The 23,488-nt window shown below is 38.3% G+C and overlaps 2 protein-coding genes across 7 annotated transcripts; one reads left to right on the plus strand and one right to left on the minus strand.

The window, feature by feature from the left end:
* Nucleotides 1-792: 792 nt before the first annotated feature.
* LOC135110874 (uncharacterized protein C9orf85 homolog) lies at nt 793-9,377 on the minus strand. Of its 3 annotated transcripts, none has more exons than XM_064023495.1 (6): nt 9,237-9,377; nt 8,597-8,726; nt 8,312-8,419; nt 7,587-7,691; nt 6,876-6,952; nt 793-5,458 (listed from the first exon to the last, which is right to left on the minus strand). In XM_064023495.1, exons 2-6 carry the CDS (start codon nt 8,723-8,725, stop codon nt 5,185-5,187), a joined length of 693 nt encoding a protein of 230 aa, XP_063879565.1. In that variant the 5' UTR covers nt 8,726; nt 9,237-9,377; the 3' UTR covers nt 793-5,184. The 3 variants fall into 3 exon arrangements, with proteins under 3 accessions (XP_063879565.1, XP_063879566.1, XP_063879567.1); XM_064023496.1 differs by lacking the exon at nt 9,237-9,377 and adding an exon at nt 9,016-9,154 and having other exon boundaries at nt 5,040-5,458; XM_064023497.1 differs by lacking the exon at nt 8,312-8,419 and having other exon boundaries at nt 5,040-5,458.
* A 548-nt stretch (nt 9,378-9,925) lies between these two features.
* Nucleotides 9,926-21,549, plus strand: LOC135110873 (KICSTOR complex protein kaptin-like). Of its 4 annotated transcripts, none has more exons than XM_064023491.1 (12): nt 9,926-10,155; nt 10,243-10,317; nt 11,300-11,390; nt 12,933-12,999; nt 13,145-13,227; nt 13,574-13,744; nt 14,042-14,205; nt 14,841-15,010; nt 15,595-15,682; nt 15,838-15,967; nt 16,047-16,235; nt 20,265-21,549. In XM_064023491.1, exons 2-12 carry the CDS (start codon nt 10,250-10,252, stop codon nt 20,349-20,351), a joined length of 1,308 nt encoding a protein of 435 aa, XP_063879561.1. In that variant the 5' UTR covers nt 9,926-10,155; nt 10,243-10,249; the 3' UTR covers nt 20,352-21,549. The 4 variants fall into 4 exon arrangements, with proteins under 4 accessions (XP_063879561.1, XP_063879562.1, XP_063879564.1 ...); XM_064023492.1 differs by having other exon boundaries at nt 9,959-10,139; XM_064023493.1 differs by having other exon boundaries at nt 10,016-10,155; nt 10,246-10,317.
* The last annotated feature ends 1,939 nt before the right edge of the window (nt 21,550-23,488 follow it).

Consider the following 23,488-nt stretch of genomic DNA (forward strand, 5'->3'; position numbering starts at 1 on the left):
CTCAAGGAAGTTTTAAAACATTTATCCTCTGCTATTTGAATATTCTATTTGGTATTGCTCTGAAAACTTGCACTTAAGTTGGCCTTTTTTTTGGGGGGGGGAGCCTTGGGCAGTGGCCCTCTTTGATAAAAATAAATAAATAAATAAATAAATAAATAAATGAAAATAACTTATATACATTGCAGGTCTCATGATTAACTTTGGGATATTTGTACAACAGTCACTATAGTGAGTCACCCTGCATCATACTGGTGGAAAGGAAGACAGTAATACATATGAGAATAAATATGTTTTATTTAAATACAGAAGCAGGCTCCCTGCCTGCTTCTGTATTTCCTTTCGCCTATGACTTGAACTCTTTCAAGAAGGAAGTTTCAAAACACTTTTCCTCTGCTATTTGAATATTCTATTTGGCATTGTTCTGAGAACTTGCATTTAATTTGGGCTTTTTTTTTTCTCTCTTTTTTTGTTGGCCTTGGGCAGTGGCCCTCTTTGATATAAAAAAAATAAATAAATAAATAAATAAATAATAACGTATAAACATTGCAGGTCTCATGATTAACTTTGGGATATTTGTACAACAGTCACTATAGTGAGTCACCCTGCATCATACTGGTGGAAGGGAAGACAGTATTACATATGAGAATAAATATGTTTTATTTAAAATTTCTCTCCTAATTTGTGGTTAGATTTTGTTTTTATTTGTTTATTACAATTCAGTTTAATCCTGGATCAAATCATAACACAGTGATTGTTTGTGTAAGCAGGTCATGAAGCATTTAAAACAACAACTGCATCTTGAAATATTTAATACATCATAAGAATCATTCTCAAAAACCAGACATGATAATTTGGATTCCCATAAAATGGTTTTCACCACTGATGATGCAAGTTCTTACTGAACTAGAATCCTAAAGATCCCACTGAAGGTTCCAATAACTCACAACAGAGTCAGTTAAAAGTTGCTGAGATGAGATACCAAAAGCTTTTAGATGATGGTCGTGTTATGCTCCTATCGGAAATTGTGTCTTGATCTCAAAAGCTGACATTTCCAGGAAAAAAATTGCATGGAAATCATATGTATACAGTATTCCAATCTAACTTAACCAAATGTTTGTTATCACCATTTAGTTTAATGTTCTTATTTTCCCTTACAAGTGTCTCCTATTTTTTTGTAGTCACAGTTTCTTGATATGGTATGAGAATATTGAGAAGCTGAAGAGTTTGTAAAGAATGGCAATTTGAAACTGAAATTCCTAATAGGAGAAAAAGGCCACTAGGAAGATGGAAGGACAAGATAAAAGAGTACATGTGTGAAAGCAGCTAGGATGCCTTCAGGGTGTGAGTACAACTATGTCACTTTTCCTAAAACTATGCTAGATAACTTCTGTGATATTATGTAAAAATCACTACAAATAAGATCAATAATAAATATAACATTGATGTAAATATCATAATATCCTTTCAAAAGTAAAATCATTAAACATAGATATCTATATGCTGATAAAAAGTGTAGCATAAATATTTTAGTGTTGCCATGAAAATGTTATTCTCATTAACTTTTATAGGAGTTTTCAGGTGAGCAACTATGTGGTGTATAACTATATTTAGAAGGTAATTTGAAAGAGCATAAGTAGGAAATATGCTATTCATTTAATGAAGGCAATATGTTAAACTCTTCGTGAATGACAACACTCATAACAACCCAGTCTGACTGAGGCATTGGTAATTTGGTGAGGTGACCTCGACCTGACATGTGAACTTTTATTGAGTCACACCTGGTTTATGTTGTTTAATAATTATATTTATACAGTAATCTAAAGGCATATAAATAGGATATAATGAGGTGTTTAGACCACAAGGGCACAACTCACCAAAATAAAGTTTTGAGATAATTGCATTTAAAGATTAGATTATGTGATATTTGTATTATGAGTGGCTGTAGCCTAACATATCATACACAAAGATGTTCTGCAAGGTGTTCTGAACATATTTATGTGAAAGAAATGGTATGATATTGATAAGTTTTTATTAATATTTCAACTTTAATACTCAAGCACTCAAGGATATCATAATCCATGTCACCTGTCATTGTTGAGACCTGGGGGCAGGTACTTCCTGTGAGGACTTTTCGCATGCTTGTAATGACTGCTTACTGTACTATAGTCCTTCGATTTTAACTTAAGTGTTTGGGTGTGGCTTGGGGATTCCCCAGGAGACCACATTGCTGCCACATCACTCCATCACTCTACTCAGAGAGGTCAATGGTGCATCCTGCCACCCCTACCAGTTTCAAGGCCACCTGTGGTCAAGGTCCCTCAGTCGGCAACATCGCATGAGCCATTTTGCCAAGTGAAACGGAAAGTTTACAGAGTCATTGTCTTTTCCTCAAATCCCAAGTCATTCATAACACCATACAGTCATATTATGAATATATATGTATATTCCAAAAATAGATAACGTACTGACCAACAGTGAGACAGACCACCCTGCACTGATCATCAGTAGATCTGTAAATATTGGGACCTTCCCCATGCCACACCAAAGGGTCAGAGTCAATGGACTATAAGGCTTGAAATGTGCTCTTTAACCAAGCCCTGTTTAGCAAATGACAACTTGCTATGAGGCACCTTGTGCTCTTGTTTGTCAGCAGCCACAGAACCACTTGTACAGCAGATCTTATATATTGCAGTGTGAACTCTCCCTCAGTAGCACTGTGCATGTTAAGGAAGGCAACACAACACACCTGCTTAGTGTCATTTACATCCTTCAGTGTATAATCCTCACTGCACAAGCTACGGCTATGACAGCTGCGAACACAACTCCTGTTGCCATCGTGCCTAGTGACACAGCTAGCTAAATGAGCATTCTGATTATTGTAATCTGCTAGTACCCCAAAAACAGCAAGAATAACTATGATGTCCTGCCCATTCCATCAAAACACTTACATGGGAGGCCAGTCTCTGCCTTGTACTTGGACAATGTCCTGACATATGTAAGCCTCACTGTTGTTCCATTTCAGCTTCATAACTTTCTTATGCCACTTTCCTTCACACCTCTGATGCTTCCACATAACCTTATGTGCTCCACCATCACCTTCCTAACTGCTGGAGCTCAATGTCAGTCATTGGAGAGAGAGAGAGAGAGAGAGAGAGAGAGAGAGAGAGAGAGAGAGAGAGAGAGAGAGAGAGAGAGAGAGAGAGAGAGAGAGAGAGAGAGAGAGAGAGAGAGAGAGAGAGAGAGAGAGAGAGAGAGAGAGAGAGAGACAGAGAGACAGAGAGAGAGAGAGAGAGAGAGAGAGAGAGAGAGAGAGAGAGAGAGAGAGAGAGAGAGAGAGAGAGAGAGAGAGAAGAGAGAGAGAGAGAGAGAGAGAGAGAGAGAGAGGAGAGAAGAGAGAGAGAAGAGAGAGAGAGAGAGAAGAGAGAGAGAGGAGAGAGAGAGGAGAGAGAAGAGAGAGAGAGAGGAGAGAGAGAGAGAGAAGAGAGAGAGAGAGGAGAGAGAGAGAGGAGAGAGAGAGGAGAGAGAGAGAGGAGAGAGAGAGAGGAGAGAGAGAGAAGAGAGAGAGAGAAGAGAGAGAGAGAGAAGAGAGAATGTGCATGTTTTTGCTGATGCGGGTTTAAAGCACGCCATAAACCCTATGCTGATTGGCTGAGAGAGAGGTGTGCCTCCCAGCTCCAGCACTCATAGGCTATCCAGTTGCTTCTTTTGCTCTCCACCCCACCAGGGGTGTGAAAAGAACAAGTACACCACATTCAACCCTCAGTTGGAGGATTTTATGGTCCCTTTTCCTGTACTATAAGATGGAGATCTGTTAGTCAACTGTTCACCCTTTGTGCTTGTGGTGAGAACTCAATTTTAGCATATGTGGCAAGTTCATCCCTTGTGCTCTAGACGTCTCATAATTATATCATTTACTCAACAGAAAAAAATAGTAATAAGTGTTGAGCTCATTGCAAATGGCAAGGCCCTGGTGACCTCAACCTGACATGATTCACTCATCACATGCCCTCTGGGGGAGCAATCCACTTGGTGGGGTATTTAAGCTCCTGTTTTGCGAAAAGTGTCAGCACTGTACCCACACCCTCACGTCACCCTGGCCATCACTTTAGACAGGTCACATTACATCAGAGGTGAAGCACTTAAAGGCATCTTCTATTTACCCTGATCCATTTCAGATCAATGAGCTGACCATGAGGACTGTGTTCTGTTTACATTTTGATCTGGATTTATGATCTGAGTGTTCCAGGTCATGACCTGGGTCCAGAGGTGGGTTATAGCAGATGACATTTGCTGAAGCTGCTGGTGGCAGCCCTATTAGCAGCTGAGCAGCCTCTACTGGGGACTTATTTAGAGGAATACACAGCAAGAAAATGGCTGATATGTCTAAGGAACAAAGTGAATGGTAATGAATTGTTGCAGAATGCTGGTGTTGGTACAGAATGTGCCCACACCAGGTATGGTGACAGATGCCAGAAAAAAGGGAGATATTACAAGCCACACCAAGCCTTGGTTTAATGGCTTCTGATTATAATTATGTGGCTATTACCATCTCTCCCAACAACTACATGGTGAAGCAAAGGAAGATAATACTTGTTCAGTTGAAAATTATTCATCTCTACTTTGGAAGCGCCTCAGAAATGGTGTCAATAGTGTCAACACACAGCCCAGGCTAGCCTCACCTTACATCCAAATATTTTCTCATTTTATCATCCTGTACTTCCCCACGTGTTGTGTGTGAAGAGAGCTTTTAACTTTATTATCCAATGTTCATGGCTAAGCATGGAACCCAGTCTCCTGCTACCTTGGTAGGCATGTGGCTGGGACTCATTGGTGGCCTTCTCAGCCCAACTTCCTCAGGAAATGTACAGTAGGCTGTAGTCCTTGTTGACACTTCCTTAAAGCACAGTGGTGAGCATCAACAGTCTGCTGCTTGTGACAGCTGGGCAGCAACATGCTTGTGTTGTTACTGTTTTGATCAGTGATGGCCATGAGTGTTCTTTTTACCTCAAGCAAATCCAGGTCAGATTCAGATCCTGATCAATGTTCTAGAACTGATCATTGTTGTAAATAGAAGACGCCTTAACCAAGCAACATATAAACAATCTATTATTTGATGCATATTCTTCTCATGTCTTCCTCAACACATTATATCAAGGTCTTCTTTAACCTTCCTGCTGGTCACTTTCAGCTGTCTTCCCTCTCATCACTGCCTTCTTCCTCATCATGTGACTCATCCTCACTATTCAAATCCAGGTCCTGTAAATCTTCATAAAATTCATCATCTTCCATTTCCTTCATGAGTTCTTCCAATTTTTGCCGAGCATTCTTGAAGTACTCATCCATGGAGACAGCAACTTCATCCTCCTCATTCTCGTGTTCACTGGTGACACTCTCCACCTCAGAACTCTTGATAGGCTTCTTCCGACGCTTGGTCTTACCCTCCAGCTTCTCCAAGTACCTGTAATAAATAAAGAAATTCAGCTATGGAAGCTTCTATTTGAATGGGGAATCTTGAATACCTACACTATCTCCAAGTACAGTTGATGTCCAAGTTACAAGGTAACAAGTTACAAGCATTAAGAGATACAAGCAATCTACTCGTAAAATGATTTTGTGTTTGGTGCCATTCCCTTTGCCAACTGTAAGTTCAAATTTGGCACTACGTGCTACAACAATATCCTCACACCAATAACCTATTCAAGAGGAACACTGTGAATGTTCTAGTGAGGCAGAACTCATCAGATCAAATTATAAGTATATATAAATACTCCTTATACAATAAAAAAAGAAAGAGGGACTGTGCCTCTCTCCAGTTAGCCTAGAGAGAGCAGGTGCATCCAGGTGTGGAGAGGACTGAGGGAGTGGAAAATTCCAACCTGCAGTAAGTCATGTAGGAAGTATAGTCTTGTCAGTGTTATAAAAGAATAAGTGATTTTTTTCTTTAAGTTTTTATTACTCAACAAATCTCCAGATATTATTCACATGTGTAGTTTCAGTTTCTCATGTGCACATCCTGTGCCTCAGTTCTAGCGAGTCACAGTGGAGTTGAGTATTACTAAAAAATAGTCTTACATTCTGAAAAAAAAAATATCCTATTTTAAAAATCCAGATCCTGATCAATGATCTAGAACTGATCATTGTTGTAAATAGAAGACGCCTTAACCAAGCAACATATAAACAATCTCTTGCATTTTATTTCTCACCATTGTAAAATAACTCAAGTGGTTGCTTACACAGAGATGGTTCAACAGGATCACATTTAATGTAATATTTCAAGAAATCGATCACTATTTCATCCACTGTACTTCTTCCCCAGACATATACAAACACAGAAAATTTCTATAAACAACCATTTTTACTTAATTTCTTAGTATTTTAAAATAAGTAAGCACTATATATAGTGAGACACTTACAATAGACTTATGACAAACAACTTATGACAGACATTCAAAGTTATGACACATAATGGTCTTAGATATGACATATTTCATATCTTTATGATGAGTATGGACCCAGTCCCTTGTAACCTGTGGCAGCAGTAAGACAAGTTATGCTGTGGCATTACATTGTTTGTGGAACGTTTGATAATTCTTTAATGGTGTCCAAAAATTACGATGAAGAGTTGTGAGTAAAATGAGTTACAAGCAGCCTTCTGGAACATATCTTCCTTGTAACTTGAACATCCTCTGTACCTACAATGAATGAAGTAACTAAAACTATGAATATTTCTCCAAGTATCTGTGATGAATGAAGAAACTTGAACAATTTAAGTGGATGAAGAAATTTTAACAAGTAAGAAATTAGGAAAAACAGGTTGCAATATTTGTAATGTCAGTAATTATCAACATTTGAGAGAAAAACCTATAATACTGCACCTATAATATGCCCGTCTTTTGCGCTCCGAGAGACACTTCACTTCTGCCTCCAGTTCTGCCATGGTTTGGAGGTGTTCCTGTAAAGAAGATCCATTATAATTTATTTCCTCAATATAAAATGTCAAAATAACACTACGTATCATACAGTCTCCATAGAATCACTGACTGCTTAATAGAGACAGAGAGACAGACTAAAAAACACAGACAGATAAACAGACACAGAAAAAGGGAGGAACAGAAAGAAAAAGAGGTAAAATAAAGAATATATTAAGTGAAAAATGTAAAACCATGTAGTTAAACAACAGTATACTTGTTAATAGTAGCACAAACTTTCCAGCTACACTGTGCCTAATACCTACACATTGTAACTTTACACAACATATTACCACACCAACTAACATATAAATCTTCCCATACAAACAACAGCATCCATAGATTACTCCTTTCTCTTCTCTCATACATTCTAGTTTAATCTAATACTTTAGTTAATGTAATGTAGTTATGCCAAACAGCCTCACTGAGATGCAGAGATCTATTACTGTTTCATATTCATGTATAAAATAGGTACTGGTCACCTATGACTGGAAATATTAAGGCAGCAGAGAAAGGAACTGGCCACCCTACTCCATATGGTGAGGTTCAGGAACAGCACCACTATCAGGACTATGACAATACTTCCTAGTATATACAGAACATAAAGACAAGTCTCACTGTTTTTGATGGAGGTTTATGAGCAATAATTTCTTCCTTCTTCCCACACTTGCAGCAGACTTGTAACTCCTTAGCACAAGAAATGCAGACAGTGTGATAGGCATCCTGTTGAGACAAAAACATGGGTTTTTTATCCTGTACATTAAATACTGTTTTATCATTTAATGGGTTTACATGCTTCATTCCATCAAAAATAGCCACTCTATGAAGCTTCCATTACTGAAATTTGAACACATTGGTACAACTTTGGTATAATAATGAAAAAAATATGTTCAAGATACATGTTCAAGATATATGTTCAAGATATGACAAGATACAGACACACACCAACTATGCTAATCACTTTGAATGTAATAATCTCTCCATTTAATTCACTCTCCTCTACTAAGTTTGATAAAGGTAGATTTGAAGTCCACTTTCTCTATATCGATTTTACTGGTAACCTTTCTCTCACAGTTTGTTATTCAACTGAACTCTTGTATACTCTGTGAACAAACTCATTTTCATTCATTCTTAACATATGTCCATAAAAAAAAATTACCACACTTTATCTTTTCTATCATTACATAATATATTTCCCTTGGTGTTACTCTCCTGCCATAATTCCAACACATACAACTCAAAATTTGATCAGCAAAATACTACAGTTCATGAGGCAGGATGAAGGAAAATGGGGTCCTCCATATGCTTCTCCCAACAGTGATAAAATATGAATAGTCTATTACCTTAATGTTCTTCTGGCAACATTTTGTGCAGGTTTTGGGTTGTGATAGAGGCTTGTATTTCTTATATTTCACTTTCCATGCAATCACTTCTTGACACCTCTTGCACACCTGTCAAGTATATAAGGCAAAAATGTAAGTCTTAAAATGGTAGCCAATAATGATCAAAGGTTGAGTGCATACTAAGAAGAGTGTCAGAGTTGGAGACAGTTGGCAATATATATGTCTGATCTTCAACTAAATGGCTCACTTTTTTGTTTACTTAGTTTCCAAAAAGCTCATAGTTACCTCGGTAATCTCCATGTTGTTCATTGCACGAGTTCGCTTGCTGCTATCGTGGAGGTTGTTCTTGAAGGCCGTAGTGTTACTATGCTTCTGCTTGCGGGTGCGGGAAGCATTTCCTCGCTGGCAACTCATTCTAATAAAATACAGGAACAGTTAGAAAATCATTTACAGTTGTTTCTCTCCATCACCCTACACGAATCCAGTGAAGATTAAACACTGTGCCTCCTCCAATCATTATGGTGTGGCACAGTAAGTATATATTAAGAAATCGGCAAAATAGAGAATAAAAATCACTGGTGTTATCATAATAAGTGCAAAATATATGAATATAGGGTTCAAAATAGAATTAAAAGAATCTAGCCGCTGAGACCGGTAAAAATTGCCTTTTAAATATATACTGTACAATAACTAACATATTTCACCTGGCTTAAAGTGGCTTAATGTATACACTAAGCTGTATAAAGTTGCAATTTGTTAGCTGGAGAAAAGGATAAGTGAGCCTGGAGCAGCTGTGTGACACGTGTGCGGCAGTCAGATGTGTGCCACTCAACCTGTCCCAGTGCCAGCTGCCAGTCAACCTTCATTACATCATATTATCGTTTATTTCCTCTTACACGCTTAGTCTTAACTGAACACAACTAACCTGCTGTGTCAGTAAGGGCTGGCACTGTCTCTGGAGAGGAGATAACAACTAATCTGCTGCGTCAGGAAGGGCGGGCACTGTCTCTGAAGAGGAGATAAAACACGTGTATTGATGTAAACACAACAGACAACTGGGTTCTATTTTGGCACATCAGTCTTGACAACGGTGCAGGGAACAGCTGACACAAGTACATTCCTTGCTTCAAACCTACTACATATATATTGTGAAAAAAAAAAAAAAAAAAAAAAAAAGAAAGAAAGAAAGAAAAGAAAAAAGAAAGAAACAGAAAAAAAAAAACATTGTGACAGCACAGAAGGATTAGGGTGTGGAAATAATCTATTAATTTTCAGATCATGAGTGTTTACTTATCGTGATCTACAATTCTACACAACGAAGGAATCAGCAGTGAAATCAATTCACTAAATTAATGTAAACCTAACATAATTTAACCTTCATATGAAAACGCTAATTTTATTTTAATACTATCCATAATCAGCACTACTGATAAAAGCTATAGGTATTGAATCTTCTTGATCTCAACTGCAGAAATTAATTTATCACCACATCAGGAGCTGTAAAATACACCAAAGGAGTATAAATAAAACTTATGAAAGGCGAAAATGTACACGAAATAAGAAGGAAGTGAGAAAAAGGAAAAGTCAATCATACAAATTGGAATATGACACTAAAGTAGAGGCCGCAAGAAGAAGAGGAGGAGGATTGCCAATCAGCTGATTCTTGTAAACAGTTCACAACTTGGGCTTGTCTCTGCTTCTCATGTCGAACTGGTTGTTCCCTGAAGACAGCATTGGGCCTGGAAGGCACCCAGGAGGGCCAGCACAACTCCCTGCACGTTGACACTTGTTAACCATTCACTCCTACCATCCCTGTTTTTTCCATCAAGTAATTCAGCATATGTGTAAGGACCTCCCCATTGCTTCTTAATGGTCAATGTTGTACATGTAGTCAAACAGAAACTAAACACAGTTATTTTCATTTATTTCAGAAGACATATGGAGACAAGGGCTAAAAAGAGGACCTCAAAAAAGGGCCTGAACTTCATAGATGCTCATTTTTTCAGGTAAGATTCACTGAGTGCTTACATACTGACATACCAAGCTGAGAGGGACTACCTCTCGCACCTATCATGTCACAATTCCTTGTTCTGTTGTGGATAACTTTCGGCTGGGTGTTGTGGTGCAGGCTGGTGTGTGCTGGTGTGGGTGGCTGGTCTGGTATGTAGGAGAGCCACCTGTCATATTTGTATTATGAGAATTTCACTGAAAGAGCATTATGGTTGTGCAGATGGTAATATTTCTGGGTTTTTCTTTATAATAAGTCTATGTCATGTATAATAACAAAACTTACATATCACATAGGATACACTGTGGCCTTACCATAAGTATAAAAATCTTTTGTGGGACAAATCTCATGTTGCTGTAATAGCTCTGAGAATGTGCCATGTCTTGGATTTTTTTTTCTAAGTGGCTGTTTTTCCTCTTACATTCTAAAATTCTTGAAAGCCTTTATTTCATCAAATTTCTTCCCCTCCCAAAATCCACAATTCCCCATAGCTCCCCAAGCTTATTTGAGTGATTTGAGGATGGGGAGAAAGAATGGTGGACAGACCTACTGTAAAGAATTACCAATTTCTGCTAATACTAATGGTGATACTTAGCATTGAGCATAGACTGACACTTCTTTAGGTTGCTTGTGTCACAGGCTGCCACAGCAGAATAGTGAACAGTGTGATGGTAGAGTAGACTCTCCAGTAAAGTTTGCAGGTTCACTCTTGATACAATGAGGTATTATTGTTTGCTTCTGTTTCATGTGGAAATCATAATTTGAATTTTCTTATGCATTCACTGAAGTAACATTCATGCCATGTTCTGGTTTATTTAAATTTTTCACTGCCCACTATGTAAATGTCTTTATTAGCTTTGAAGATAAAGAAAACAATTCTTCATCAGTGATCCATGGAAGGTTAATGAGTTAGGGTGGAAGCAACTCTTTTAAACATTATACTTGACATCCATGATACTGATGATATTTGTTGCTTTCAGCCTTCCATCCCAAGGCAACATCTATACCCTAAGTCCCCTCACAGATGCCCAAGGTTACACAAAACTACTGGTTGCCTCACTCCAGAGAAAGGCAAGCATTTCTAAGACAATTTGTAGCTTCTTAAACTTACTTATTAAGTTAGTGGAATATTTTTGTTATGTTGTCTCCTTCTCTTCCCTTTTGTAGAGAGAGAGAGAGAGAGAGACTATAGATCCAGTATAAAAGTAGGAGTAGAAATGGATTGAGATAACATAAGAAAAGAAACAAGAAAATAAGCTGCAAGAAGCCATCAGGTCTGCACATGGCAGTCCTTGTATGAAAAATGCTTATCTATTTCTATCTATCATCCTCATCTATAAATTTGTCTAATCTTTTAAAGCTCCATAATAACTCAGTACTGAGATACTTGGATTGGCATCATAATGAGCATTTAGAAAAAGTTGGTCAGACAGTGTGTATGTAGGAAAGAAGGAAAAATAACAAATTTAGTCACACCTATTATAAATTGAAAATTTCACATCTCATCTCTAGCTAAAACAGCTTCTATGAAATTAGGGATTCTGACTCATCTCCAGTTTTTCTCACCACTCCAGCTGTTAACTTTACAGGGGCTTTATCTGCCCATGGATGGAGTATGCTTCACTTCCTTGGGGGGGGAGTTCCACTCATACCACTATTTTACACTGGGTGGAATCAAAAGCTTTTCATCTTATTAACTCTTCTCCTCTAACTGACTGTCTTCAGCCTCTTTCTCATCACCACAATGTTGCATCTTTTGCTATCTTCTACTGCTATTTTCATGCTAAATGATCTTCTGATCTTGCTAACTGCATATCTCCCCTCCTTCTGTGGCCTCGCTGCACAAGACTTCCTTCTTTCTCTCATTCCAGTTCTGTCCATCTCTCTAATGCAAGAGTTAACCAATATTCTCAATCATTCAACCCTTTCTCTGATAAACTCTGAATCCCCTGCCTGCTTCTGTATTTCCTCCCTCCTATGACTTGAACTCTTTCAAGAGGGAGGTTTCAAGACACTTTTTCCTTCAATTTTTTATGATTCTCTTGACATCTCATTTGGGACTAGTGCCTAAGTGTCTTTTTTCTTCCCTAGTTCTGCTTCCCTTGGCCAGTGACCCTCTTACATAAAAAAAAAAAAACTACCTCCAGCCAAGATACCCCAGGTCTACCTCAGACGAACAATGACCAATTACCTTAATCACTTCTTTACTTTATGTTACGGACATTTCTGGACAGATTGAATCACCAGGCACTCTTGAGACTCATATGACAGATACACCAAAACACACTGACACTATACCAAACCTGGATACCAAGGCCTGTGAATCTCCACAACAGCAGGGAGCCAACACCAACAGACACAGCCATGACAACCACAGAATCTCACAACAACTGGCTGCCTGCTGCTAACCTGGTTCCCTCTTCACTTTTTCCACTGTTGCCGATTCCCAAATATGCCTAACCATTTGTGCCATAACCAACCTTAAACAATCTATTTACACCACATTTATTATATCACCAATACTGATATCAACTCACATTAATAAAAAGAATATATAATAGAAGGTTGTTGTTTATTTGAAAGCAGTTAACATTTCATCAACTTTTTTCACAGATATATTGTTTAGAGTACAAGAATGGTCGTCCCTGCATGAGAGAAGTCCCTTTCACTTACATACCCGGTGAGCAGTGTTTGTGTAATATGGAGGTAGAAGTTGTGAAAGGATTATCTTAAAAATCTGATCATTGTTTTGATTGCAGAATTGAAGTTGTGGAAGAAGTAAGAATCTTATTGGTCACTGGAATTTAAATGCTCTTTCTTTGCAGCTGGAGCAGAAATAGTGTCCATTGATGCTGTGAACAGATCCGTCATTCAGGAAGATTTCATTATAGGAATCACAATAATAAAGGTAAAGCAAAATGCTCCTTATTCTTTTTGTTATATCTCGTGCCTTTCTGAAAATTGTGTGTGTGTTGTTACCTAATTATTCTTGCCTGATTGTATTTTTATACGATTGAGTCAAGCTTGTAATATCCTGTATTTTAAAGTTAATTTGCCATATTTTTTTTTTTTTTTTTTAAAGCTATGAATGCTCCTTGCACACACAACTTCATTCATGAATGCATTCCACTGGCTGATTGTTCTGTCAAGAGAACTATATTTCCTCACATATTTCTTTGCTCTTTTTTCTTATATAATTTTTTTGTGCCCTCTTGGTGTTGATTGTTGAGATGTGTGTGTGTGTGTCTTTTCAGAAGGAAGATGGAAAGGGTCAACAGAGTCAGTTCTTTAACATATATTCTGACTGGGACCTTAACTCAGACAGTGCCTTGGAGGTTGTGTCTCAGAACTGCCTTACTCTCAACTTAGACTTTGTGCCTTACTACCTCTGCCACACACAGACCAATGCCAAGGCTGGATGGGAGGTAATAAGTTTTTCACATGAAGTCAATCTCTTCTTCTTTACAGTGTTAAGTTGTATATTGTTTTGGTTTTTCTATATTTACACAGATGATTTTGTTGTTCTAATATTTTTTCTTTCTTTTTATATAAATTTAACCATTTAGGTTTGTGGTACCCATCCATTGCAGTTCATCAGTCTGTTAAAAAAATCAGGATAGTTATTTCATTTCTAAGAATATGGGTGACATTTATTTTGTCCAAATATATAATGTATGAACAGTGACAATGGTGATGATGATGATGATGATGTGTTTTGCCAGACAGTGTGGCTGCTGAGTGGCAGTGACCACCGCATCCATGTGTACCACTCAGATGAGGTGTCCTATCAGGAGGAGGAGGGAGACTCACCATCCTTCCCTGAGTTCAGCAACCTTACTCAGATCACACTGTGGATGGATATCTTATATTCTCCTGACAAAAAGAGGTACTCAAGAAAATTACTCAAGGGCAGTTTGTATTACACTGCAAGGAGATTGGAGTGGTGGTGGTGGTGGTAGCTGTAGAGGAAGAGGAAAAAAAGAGGAGGCATGTGGTAATCCTCTGTATTGTGTATCATAAAAGTTCACTCATGATTTTACATTTTAATTAATATAAGGGAAGCCGCAAGAAGCTAGTAGGTCTGTGCATGACAGTCTCTGGATGAAACATTTATACCTATTTCCACTTATCATACCTATCTTTTAATTGATCTAATCTAATAATTTAAAGCTACCTATTAATTTGACATTAGCATGCTGAATATAGAATTTTTTCCAGTCACCTACCCTTATGGTTAAGAAAAAAAAAATTTTCTGCTCCTTTCCCACCAGTGCTTATGCCATCTCATTCTCTGCACACTGGATGACAAACTGTCAGCTGATTCTTCCATATCAGCCCTCAGTTGTTGAGTGACCATATGAGATGGCCATAGTTTTTTATAGCATTCTAGATAGGAGGGCAAATCTGCTCACATTTTGGGAGAGAGTACCATTGGGACAAGTGTCACTCTTATAACTTGTATGTTATAACTTGGACATCCAGTAGACAGACTTTTCCTTACCAAGCTTGCTGTTGTTACAGACGAGTATCAGCTGTGGGTGGTGAGGGTGGCAAAGTAGAGGTGTTTGGCGTCACTCTGGATCCTCTGCCACGAGTCACCAGCAGCCAGTCAGTGTCATGGGACTACCCTGTGGCATCGGTCAACACTTTCTGTCTGAATAATACACTGCCAATCCCTGAGTTTCTCAAAGGTAAGGCATATTTTGTAGGATTCATTGTTTTCATATTCCATATTCTTTGCCTTTAATATTAATGATAGTAAAATTTTTGTCTATTTGCACACATAATTTTGTATCCTTTAAGTAAGTAAAAATTTTCAAAACAGACTGCAATACATTGGCCAGGGAGTGGGTGAGAGCATTGGCTATTGGTAGTGTTACCATGTTTGTGTCCATAGGTGTCAAAATTTTAATGATCCAGATGTGGAAGCAACATAATCCTGCTCCAGGTAGGAATGCACTAATTGCTCAATCTGTAACATGCTGGGCTTTCATGTTGTGGCATGGATTTGGTCTCTGTCACAGCGCCTTTCTTCCGAAGCTTAGATTTATTTAAACTTTGATTGCTTGGTATTTCAGAGTATTGAGTGTGTTGTGGTTATGCTCTGTTTTTAGGCATTCAATTAGACTTTACCTTGTTTAAGGCAATTCATAATTATTAAACCAGAATAAGTGAAACAGCATATATCATGGTAGCAGCTGTCCAGTTTAGCTACTCAGATCAGGCATCTTCACCACAACAAGATCATGTTCTATTGATACTTTTGATACTTCAGCTTTCAGATTGCAGGATCATCAGGACTGTGAGGAAGATGTGGTCCACATAGCAGTGTGTACAGCATTGGAGTCTTGCCTTATATACAGGTATGTATGGGTAATGGTTTGGTAGGTGTTGTGGTCTTGCTTATAAGTACAGTATGCTATTCCTCTTCTAACTGGGACTGTAAAATATATAAAAAGGCATTTGATATAATACACATGTGCTGCTTAGAATACTTGAAGTTTGTCTTGTGTTTCAGGGACTTCTTAGGCTCCCGTGAAAGCTGTCTCTTACCTGAGTCAAGTGCACATGATGTAGTGCTGTGCTGCACTGTCTGTGATATTGATCATGATGGCAAGAATGAAGTGCTCATTGGCACATATGGACATGTAAGTGGATGGATTGTGAGAGTGAAGCACTTTCCATTACCAATTTCTAGACTGAATGATATAATGGCATTTTCCATAGGTAGTGCTGGTGTATAAGTTAGTAGAGGAGGAGGAAGAGGAAGAGAAGGAGGAATCATCTGCTGCATGGAGGGTAGTGCACACCATAAAGCTGCCATGTCCTGTGCTCTCCATAGCATACTGTGATGTGACAGGTGACGGCTGCTTTGAGCTTGTCATCATGACCTCTGCAGGGATCCACATCTTTCAGGTAGCTATCTCTTGTCAGTAACTAGAAATTAACAAACAATTATCGGAGGAGGCAGTAGACACCTGCCGAAACGATAATTACTCCCAGTGAGGTCTAAAGCACTGTTCAGGGGGTGCTGTGAACTTATCATTAAACCCAGCTGTGACCTCACTGAACGTTTCCCTTTGTGTCTCAGAACACAAGGGGGCAGTCACAGCCTGCCCTCTAAAGACAACTCTCTTCCTCCACACAAAACTACAAGCACCTAATAACACACACACCCTTCACTCAAAAATTTTAAAATCATCATGGCGACTCCTACACCAGCCTCAGAGTCCCCATCTGGGAAGGGGACCATAAATGTCCCTCGGTCGGACTGCCTTTCTGTTGACGACCCTAAGTGTCTTGACACCCCCCTCAACTTTTTCTTCATTAACTTCTGCAACATTTGCAGTCTAAGATCTAATTTTCAATCTGTAGAACACCACCTCTCCTCTTCTAAACCTCATCTTCTTTTCCTCACTGAAACTCAGGTGTCTGAGGCAACTAACAGTAGCCCCTTTTCTGTTCCCTCCTACTTTCTCTATCCTCATTTTCAATCCAAAGCTGGATACTGCGTTTATGTGTGCAATGACTTAACCTGCTCTCGTGCCCACGCTCTTAAATCTTTTGAGTTTTCCACCATCTGGCTACGACTACAGAGTCACTCTCATACTAAATTTATCTGTGCTGTATACCTCTCACCTAACTCCTCTGACTATAAGAAATTCTTTGACTACTTAACTTCCAAAGTGGAGCACATTCTGACCCTCTTCCCTTTTGCAGAGATCTCCATTCTTGGAGACTTCAATGTTCACCACCAGCTTTGGCTTTCCTCTCCCTTCACTGACCATCCTGGTGAACTAGCCTACAACTTTGCTATCCTGCATGACCTAGAGCAATTGGTGCAACACCCTACTCGTATTCCTGACCATCTTGGAGATACGCCCAACATTCTTGACCTTTTCCTGACCTCTAATCCTTCTGCTTATGCTGTCACCCTTTCTTCTCCATTGGGCTCCTCCGATCACAATCTCATATCTTTATCTTGTCCTATCACTCCAATCCCTCCTCAGGATCCCCCTAAGCGAAGGTGCCTCTGGTGTTTTGCCGCTGCTAGTTGGGGGGACCAGAGGAGGTATTTTGCTGATTTTCCTTGGAATGACAACTGCTTCCGTGTCAGAGACCCATCTTTGTGTGCTGAGCGCATAACAAAGGTGATAGTGTCTGGCATGGAGGCATACATTCCTCACTCTTTCTCATCCTAAACCTTCTAAATCTTGGTTTAACACAGCTTGTTCTCGTGCTATACATGATAGAGAGGTGATCCACAAAAGGTACTTAAGCCTTCCATCACCAGAATCTCATGCACTTTATATTTCTGCCCAGAACCATGCCAAGTCTGTTTTCCAACTAGCCAAAAACTCCTTCATTAACAGAAAATGTCAAAACCTTTCAAGATCTAACTCCCCTCGTGATTTCTGGCATCTAGCCAAAAATATCTCCAATAACTTTGCTTCTTCTTCTTTCCCTCCTCTATTTCAACCAGATGGCACCACTGCTATCACATCTATTTCTAAAGCTGAACTCTTTGCTCAAACCTTTGCTAAAAACTCTACCTTGGACGATTCTGGGCTTGTTGCTCCCTCTCCTCCACCCTCTGACTACTTCATGCCACCTATTAAAATTCTTCGCAATGATGTTTTCCATGCCCTCGCTGGCCTAAACCCTCGGAAGGCTTATGGACCTGATGGGATCCCTCCTATTGTTCTCCGAAACTGTGCCTCCGTGCTTGCATCTTGCCTAGTCAAACTCTTTCAGCTCTGTCTGTCAACACCTACCTTTCCTTCTTGCTGGAAGTTTGCCTACATTCAACCTGTTCCTAAAAAGGGTGACCATTCTAATCCCTCAAACTACTGTCCTATTGCTTTAATTTCCTGCCTATCTAAAGTTTTTGAATCTATCCTCAACAGGAAGATTCTTAAACATCTATCACTTCACAACCTTCTATCTGATCGCCAGTATGGGTTCCGTCAAGGCCACTCTACTGGTGATCTTCTGGCTTTCCTTACTGAGTCTTGGTCATCCTCTTTTAGAGATTTTGGTGAAACTTTTGTTGTTGCCTTGGACATATCAAAAGCTTTTGATAGAGTCTGGCACAAAGCTTTGATTTCAAAACTACCCTCCTACGGTTTCTATCCTTCTCTCTGTAACTTCATCTCAAGTTTCCTTTCTGACCGTTCTATTGCTGCTGTGGTAGACGGTCACTGTTCTTCTCCTAAATCTATTAACAGTGGTGTTCCTCAGGGTTCTGTCCTGTCACCCACTCTCTTCTTATTATTCATTAATGATCTTCTAAACCAAACTTCTTGTCCTATCCACTCCTACGCTGATGATACCACCCTGCACTTTTCCACGTCTTTTCATAGACGTCCAACTCTTCAGGAGGTAAACATGTCACGCAGGGAAGCCACAGAACGCCTGACTTCTGATCTTTCTAAAATTTCTGATTGGGGCAGAGCAAACTTGGTATTGTTCAATGCCTCAAAAACTCAATTCCTCCATCTATCAACTCGACACAATCTTCCAGACAACTATCCCCTCTTCTTCAATGACACTCAACTGTCCCCCTCTTCTACACTGAACATCCTCGGTCTGTCCTTTACTTATAATCTGAACTGGAAACTTCACATCTCATCTCTAGCTAAAACAGCTTCTATGAAGTTAGGTGTTCTGAGATGTCTCTGCCAGTTTTTCTCACCCCCCCCCAGCTGCTAACTCTGTACAAGGGCCTTATCCGTCCATGTATGGAGTATGCTTCACATGTCTGGGGAGGTTCCACTCATACTGCTCTTCTAGACAGAGTGGAATCAAAAGCTTTTCGTCTCATCAACTCTTCTCCTCTAACTGACTGTCTTCAGCCTCTCTCTCACCGCCGCAACGTTGCATATCTAGCTGTCTTCTACCGCTATTTTCATGCTAACTGCTCTTCTGATCTTGCTAACTGCATGCCTCCCCTCCTTCCACGGCCTCGCTGCACAAGACTTTCTTCTTTCTCTCACCCCTATTCTGTCCACCTCTCTAATGCAAGAGTTAACCAGTATTCTCAATCATTCATCCCTTTCTCTGGTAAACTCTGGAACTCCCTGCCTGCTTCTGTATTTCCACCTTCCTATGACTTGAATTCCTTCAAGAGGGAGGTTTCAAGACACTTATTCATCAATTTTTGACCACTGCTTTGACCCTTTTATGGGACTGGCATTTCAGTGGGCATTTTTTTTATTAGAATTTTGTTGCCCTTGGCCAGTGTCCTTCCTACATAAAAAAAAAAGTGCAGAACATTAAATAAGTTTACATAATGTCAAGACTGTTTCTCTGATTCTTTGTAATGGCCTTCTTGGGTACTGCACAGAAACACTGAAGAATTAATCTGCAGACTGGATAAATTTCCCAAAAGAGATCCTCACTGACATGACACTCATGGGAATGTGAAGTCTGCACCTTACTGATTAGGCCAAGATGATTACCAAATCTGAGTGAATTTTTCATCAGCCTTGACTGTCCCATCAGTGCATTCCCATTCAAGTAGGTTTTTGACTTATTGTCTCTGACCAGATGTGCATTTGGTAAAATTCTTTAGTGCAAAAGCTCTCTGCCTCTTTCTATCCAAACACTCCCAACTCTCTTGTTTTATTAACACCTCTTTCACATATATACTGTATTCCTTTATTTTATACTTCCACTTTTCAGATGGTTGTCTTCTATTAGGATCATCAGTTTCACTCACATACATTTTTTTTTACCAACTTTTCACTCTTCACTCTTCATCCATATCTTACTGTGTTCCATTTTTATCCATTCCACTACCCTGATACTTCACTCCATTTGTACAGTCACCCTATTAAATAATTAATATTAATTTTAATTGTTTTCACCCTCTCTCTGCAGACAAAACAAAGTGAAAAGTGAACTGTCCAACATTACAATTTATATGTGATCCTTATTTTGCAGCATGATCCCAAAGATATGGCAGTGCTTGTCCTGAGGAGACTGAGGGCTCTTACTGAACATAAAGATTTCTCAGTGCTGGAAACTTGAGCTGCAGTGCTGGTTTTGTCTCCAGTGTAATATATCCCACAAGACACAAGTCATCACAGGCTTTCCCAATATGGACCATTCTGAAAAAAAAAAAAAACATGTGGTGCTAATGTAACTTAGATTGTGTTGCAGACTACTGTATAAGTTACAATTAGTATTGGTCAAAGTTATCAGTGATATTCAATTATTGGCTTGTTCTTTTAGTTATCAATATATAGATGTGTGTTAGTAGGTAGTTAAATTTATATATTCTTTAATGCTCAGTTTTAGATATTAATATCCATTCAATTTTCATCAACAAATATTTTTTATTAATGAAGATTTGCAGCATATTTGGTTTATTGATACATGTATAGGAATGCTCAGGCATGTGAGTGTGATTGTGCAAGTGAGTGTGTGTGGATGTGCATGTTATCTCAGCTAACTTACTGTGTGGGAAATGTTAGCCTGTTAAATTCATAGAAGATGTATGTATGTATGTATGAAGATAAGAATTCAAGAAAAGGCAGAATTTTCATGTGCCCTATTCTGAGAAAGTTCACCAACTGTCATGTTGTGCTTGTATTTGATTTGAGCAATATTTAAGCTAAAAATATGGTTTGTAAGAAAAAAAATTATACTTCATTCATGCTTTGATTATATTTATTTGTGACTTGAAAAGATTCAATAAAATGGGGCAGGGCAGCAAAGTTACAAGTATAGATCTTAGAAACAAAGGATATAATAAAAAAATCCCCCAGCAGGAAGAGCAGAAAATAACCAAAGTTGTGTGGCATCCTCTTTCTGGTGCTCCTGTGAGGGGACCCAGGCAATCAGCCATCACTTGATCATTCTCCAACACATTTAGTCTTCCATGTCTTCGTCAATCATACCCATCATAAGTACATTTTCTTTCACTGCACCCATGCATAAACTCTCTCTTAGGTCTTCCTCTCTTTCTCCTGGGGCCACATTTCTGAACACTTCTACAATTATCTTAGTGGGCTAAAAACATCTTAGCGCAAGGAGGTAATTTTTGAAAGCAAAATTATTTGCAACTAAGAACCATGGGACATTCGTAGCTACAACAGGGTCGGGTCTTTCGTAGCTCACTAAGAACAGTAGTTTCTCCTCAACAACAACAATGGATACCATGTAATGTGAACATATCCTTGTCTGAAAATAAAATTCAGTCATAGAAACTGAAATTAGGTATTAAGATTGGTTTTATTAACAATATCAAGTAGTTCTCAAACACATTGAGTAGTCTTTTTACTTTATGTAATTCATTTATGCTTAACTAACTTGTTAGGAGAGTATTGAAATTATATTTCTGGAAATTACTCTCATTAATATTTAAAAAATCAGAACAGCATCACATAACCCAATATATGTAGCCAACACAAACCAAGGTTAATCATAATTAACTCAGTCATTTCAAACATGACCTTACCCATATTTAAATATGACAATTGCAATTTTTTTTTTTATTATGTTCTTAAAAAAAATTCCGTCTGGGCATTTTCTTCCACATTAAGAAAAAAAAAAAGTACAAAAGATGAGTGTTTCTTTTTTAAGATCAATATCCCTGTCATAAAGACAAGCATAATATCTCAGGTTCAAGATACGTACTCACTTGACACAGCTTCAAACATAATCCATCATAACCTTACCAACCCAAATCAAAGCCTAATCCACCCACGCTGTTTTCATGAATTCTCTCTTGTTTTTTGATGCCTTTGTTTTGACTTTTTTTTTTCCTACTTCTTGCACCTCCCTTGGAAAACACTCACGTGCACACACAGCTGCAGCAATATATTTTTCCTCTTTTTCACCTCCTGCATTAACATAAACATTTCAGTACTGAAAAAATTAGGTTTTTCTAGCGCGTTTGCCTAACAGTCGCTCCATCCTTGAAGGTGTGTTCGAGAGGTCCAGCCGCAAAATCTATCTCAAGTAACTTCTTCCCCACATACTCATCTCTTATCCTGCCTGACATGCCCAAACCATCGCAGTCTTATCTCTCTAGCTGGGCCCCTAAAACCAACATACGTGTGTTGTACCTCTGGTGTGTTCATTCTTGATTTTGAGAGAGAGAGAGAGAGAGAGAGAGAGAGTTAATTATATGAAAGTGTATATATATATATATATATATATATATATATATATATATATATATATATATATATATATATATATATATATATATATATATATATATATATATATATATAATAATTAACTCTCTCTCTCTCTCTCTCTCTCTCTCTCTCTCTCTCTCTCTCTCTCTCTCTCTCTATATATATATATATATATATATATATATATATGAAAGTAGGTATATATCATGCTCTGTATAATAGTACTCTCTTTTTTACATAATTTTACATAATTTTACAATAATTTTACCATAATTTTCTGCTCTAAATTAGATAATTTGCTATTTTGGGAGTTTTTTTTTTTTTTTTTTGTCATTTATACATCTTTTTGAGTGAATTCAGTGTTTTGGGGAGTGGCTTTGCAATTTTTAATTGAATTTTGCTTTCCTGTGAGTTTTAGACTTAAGTTTATGATCAGTCTGTTTCGATCTAATGTAGAGTATGTAATAAAACATACGTACAGAGTGGAATCCTGCCAAAATTTACCCAAGGTATCCACATAATATATTTTACACAAAAGTTATCGAGAATAAACCTAAGAAATTAATGTTCTTTCGTTTTGCCAGCCATCTTATTTTCCACAGAGGCACACTGTATGTTTTTTTCTTCATTGAACACGGAGTTTTTGAGAGCAAACTCACCTCGATTTGCTAGCCATTTTGTCCTGTACATATGGGCATTGTCGGTTTTCTTCAATAATTTCAACGGAATATTACCATTTGTTTACAGGAGAAGTAGTAGATGATGTTTTGAAGAGGCGTCTGGTTTTTAGAGATGAGACTAACAGATCCCGTACCTTAAAACTATTTGGGTTCTTATAGGTACTATTTTCAAAGATCACGGTAGTGAAATATTAAGTTCTCATGTTTTTTTTTTTTTTCATTGGTGACGCAGAATCCTTAACAAAATATCACTGGTATCATGAAAACGCCCTTGGAAATCCCTTGAACTTCACCATAGGGTGTTACAATTAGTCCAGATAAGACACGTACAGCAGTG

Source organism: Scylla paramamosain, chromosome 21 (genome assembly GCF_035594125.1).
Source record: "Scylla paramamosain isolate STU-SP2022 chromosome 21, ASM3559412v1, whole genome shotgun sequence".
Taxonomy (NCBI): Eukaryota; Metazoa; Arthropoda; class Malacostraca; order Decapoda; family Portunidae; genus Scylla; species Scylla paramamosain.